The sequence below is a fragment of the Apaloderma vittatum genome, unplaced genomic scaffold (assembly GCF_000703405.1).
Source record: "Apaloderma vittatum isolate BGI_N311 unplaced genomic scaffold, ASM70340v1 scaffold26298, whole genome shotgun sequence".
Lineage (NCBI taxonomy): Eukaryota > Metazoa > Chordata > Aves > Trogoniformes > Trogonidae > Apaloderma > Apaloderma vittatum.
This window is the reverse complement of record NW_009730613.1, coordinates 4,996-7,111: the sequence shown is the minus strand read 5'-3', so window position 1 is coordinate 7,111 and position 2,116 is coordinate 4,996. Positions and strand designations below refer to the sequence as shown.

General features: G+C 61.3%; 1 protein-coding gene across 1 annotated transcript in view; it reads right to left on the bottom strand.

Annotated features, from left to right (window-relative positions):
- Positions 1-2,116, bottom strand: part of LOC104278027 (low-density lipoprotein receptor-related protein 2-like) — a gene marked incomplete at its 5' end in the record, with an annotated part of 12,196 nt that overhangs the window by 5,400 nt on the left and 4,680 nt on the right. The window contains 4 exons of the mRNA XM_009874871.1: positions 213-342; positions 412-650; positions 863-1,078; positions 1,482-2,057. Coding sequence (XP_009873173.1) covers positions 213-342; positions 412-650; positions 863-1,078; positions 1,482-2,057 — 1,161 coding nt within the window. The remainder of the gene's footprint in view (positions 1-212; positions 343-411; positions 651-862; positions 1,079-1,481; positions 2,058-2,116) is intronic.

Below are 2,116 nucleotides of genomic sequence, written 5' to 3'. Positions count from 1 at the left end.
AGGCTTCGGCCTAACCTAATCCCAGGGCCCCAGCCCTAGAGGGACAACAGCTACCCAGGGCTGGGAGCCACCAAAGGTTCTGGAAAGAGGCAGACAGCAAACAGGGCTTTTTGCCTCGGCACAGACATATCCCCACCTCCCTCTGTGCTGGGCACCCACCAGCCACCCCCTGACTGTGACAGAGGGCGGGATAAAAGCAGAGTGTTGCTCACAGCCAGACTCGTCGCTGCCGTCTGTGCAGTCACTCTCTCCATCGCAGCGCCAGACATCAGGAATGCACCTGTGGTCGTGGGAGCAGCCGCACTGCCCTTCCCCACACAGCCCTTCCTCCCAGGGACAGCCCTGCAAGAGCAGAGCGTGAGGAGAGCCACCAGCCGTCCCCAGGCTGTGTCCCCACTACCCCACACCCACCTGCTCGTCTGTGCTGTCGCCGCAGTCGGCAGCACCATCGCAGCGCCAGGCCTCCGGCACACACTCCCCACTGCGGGGACACGCCACCTCCCCCGTGCGGCAGAGCAGTGGTGGGGGCATGGCGCAGCCCTCCTCATCTGAGCCGTCCTGGCAGTCATGGTCACCGTCACAGCGCAGGGCCAGAGCCACACACTGTCCGCTCCGGCAAGAGAACTCATCAGGGTTGCATTCCTTTGGCACTGCAGACAGGGCTGGGGCTGAGTGGGTGCACTATGCCTGTCCCCATCCCACCAGTGCAGGCATAGGACTGAGCAGGGTGCAGCCCCTTCAGCCACTCAGCAGGTTGCCCCAGGCAAGTATCAGCTCCTGGACCCACAAGAAACCCGGTGCACCCACCTGTGGGGCAAGCAACCCTCAAAAGCCTCTGTCCCACCCAGCCCCAGGGTCTCACCACAGCCCTGTTCATCGGTGTGGTCCAAGCAGTCGGCGTGGCCATCACACAGCCAGCTCTCAGGGATGCAGCGTGTGGCAGTGTCGCAGCGCAGGGCGCACTCCCGTGTGGGGGTCCAGCAACCCGCCTCATCTGAGGCGTCGGGGCACTGTGGCACGCCATCGCAGCGCTCCCCAGCCCCAATGCACACAGCTCCGCTCGCACAGTAGAAGGCCCCTGGGGAGAAAAGAGGTCTTGCTAAACCTGCAGTAGGCAGCCAGGGTTTTCAGACCCTCTGCTGACCCCAAAGTGATCTAGAATGGACCTACACTACAGCAACAGGGCTTGGTCCCTCCTAGTCAGTGCATCTGCAACTGCCTAGATCCTAAGCAAGGTGATACAGGCAGTCTCAGTTCAGCCACATCTGAGTCACTGTGAGCAGCAGGGCCAGCCCTGCACGTTTCTGGCAGCACCTCCAGCCCAGTGCTAAAACACTCAGAAAAAACCAGTATGCCACATCACAAGCATGAGACACACTCAGACCTTCCCAGGGGCCCATTCCACCAACTCAGCAACAAGCAGCCAGAAGCCCTAGCACAGGGTGGCCCAGCTGTGCAGGGGACTGAAGAACCACTCCTACCTGGGGTATCACAGAGCTGGGCACACCCATCTTCATCAGAGCCATCTGCACAGTCCTTCTCCCCATCACACATGTACTCCTGGGCCACACACTCGGTGCCGTCACGGCAGGGCACATGTGTGCGAGGACAGGACAGATGGGGGACAGGGGTCCGAGGGTGTGCAGAGCTGGTTGTCACGGGTGGGGTAGGCGGCACTACCCGTGCAAGGCTGGTTGGGTGCTGAGTGGTGGTAGTTGGCTGTGTAGCAGTGGTCTTGGTTGTCAATGGACGACTAGTGGTTGTGGTGGTTCTGGTAGTTGCTGGCCGCACGGTGGTGGTCGTGGTTGGTGTGGTCCGGGCAGTGATGGTTGCAGGGGTGGTCTTGGTTGATGTGGGCTGGCTGGTGGTAGTGGTGGTTGGCATTGTGGTAGCCTTATTGATTGTTGCAGGAGTAGTGGTGAGCACAGTGGTGGTCTTGCTTGGCGTAGGCCTCGTGGTGGAGGTGGTGGGCTGAGCAGCAGTGGTGCTTGTGGTTGTCCTTGTAGTGGTGGTCACAGGCGGAGGGAGTGGCAGGGCAGACCCCTTGCTTGGTGGCACTGGCAGAGGCATGGACACAGGAACATGAGCCTGGATCTGAGACTGTGCCTCCCCCCCA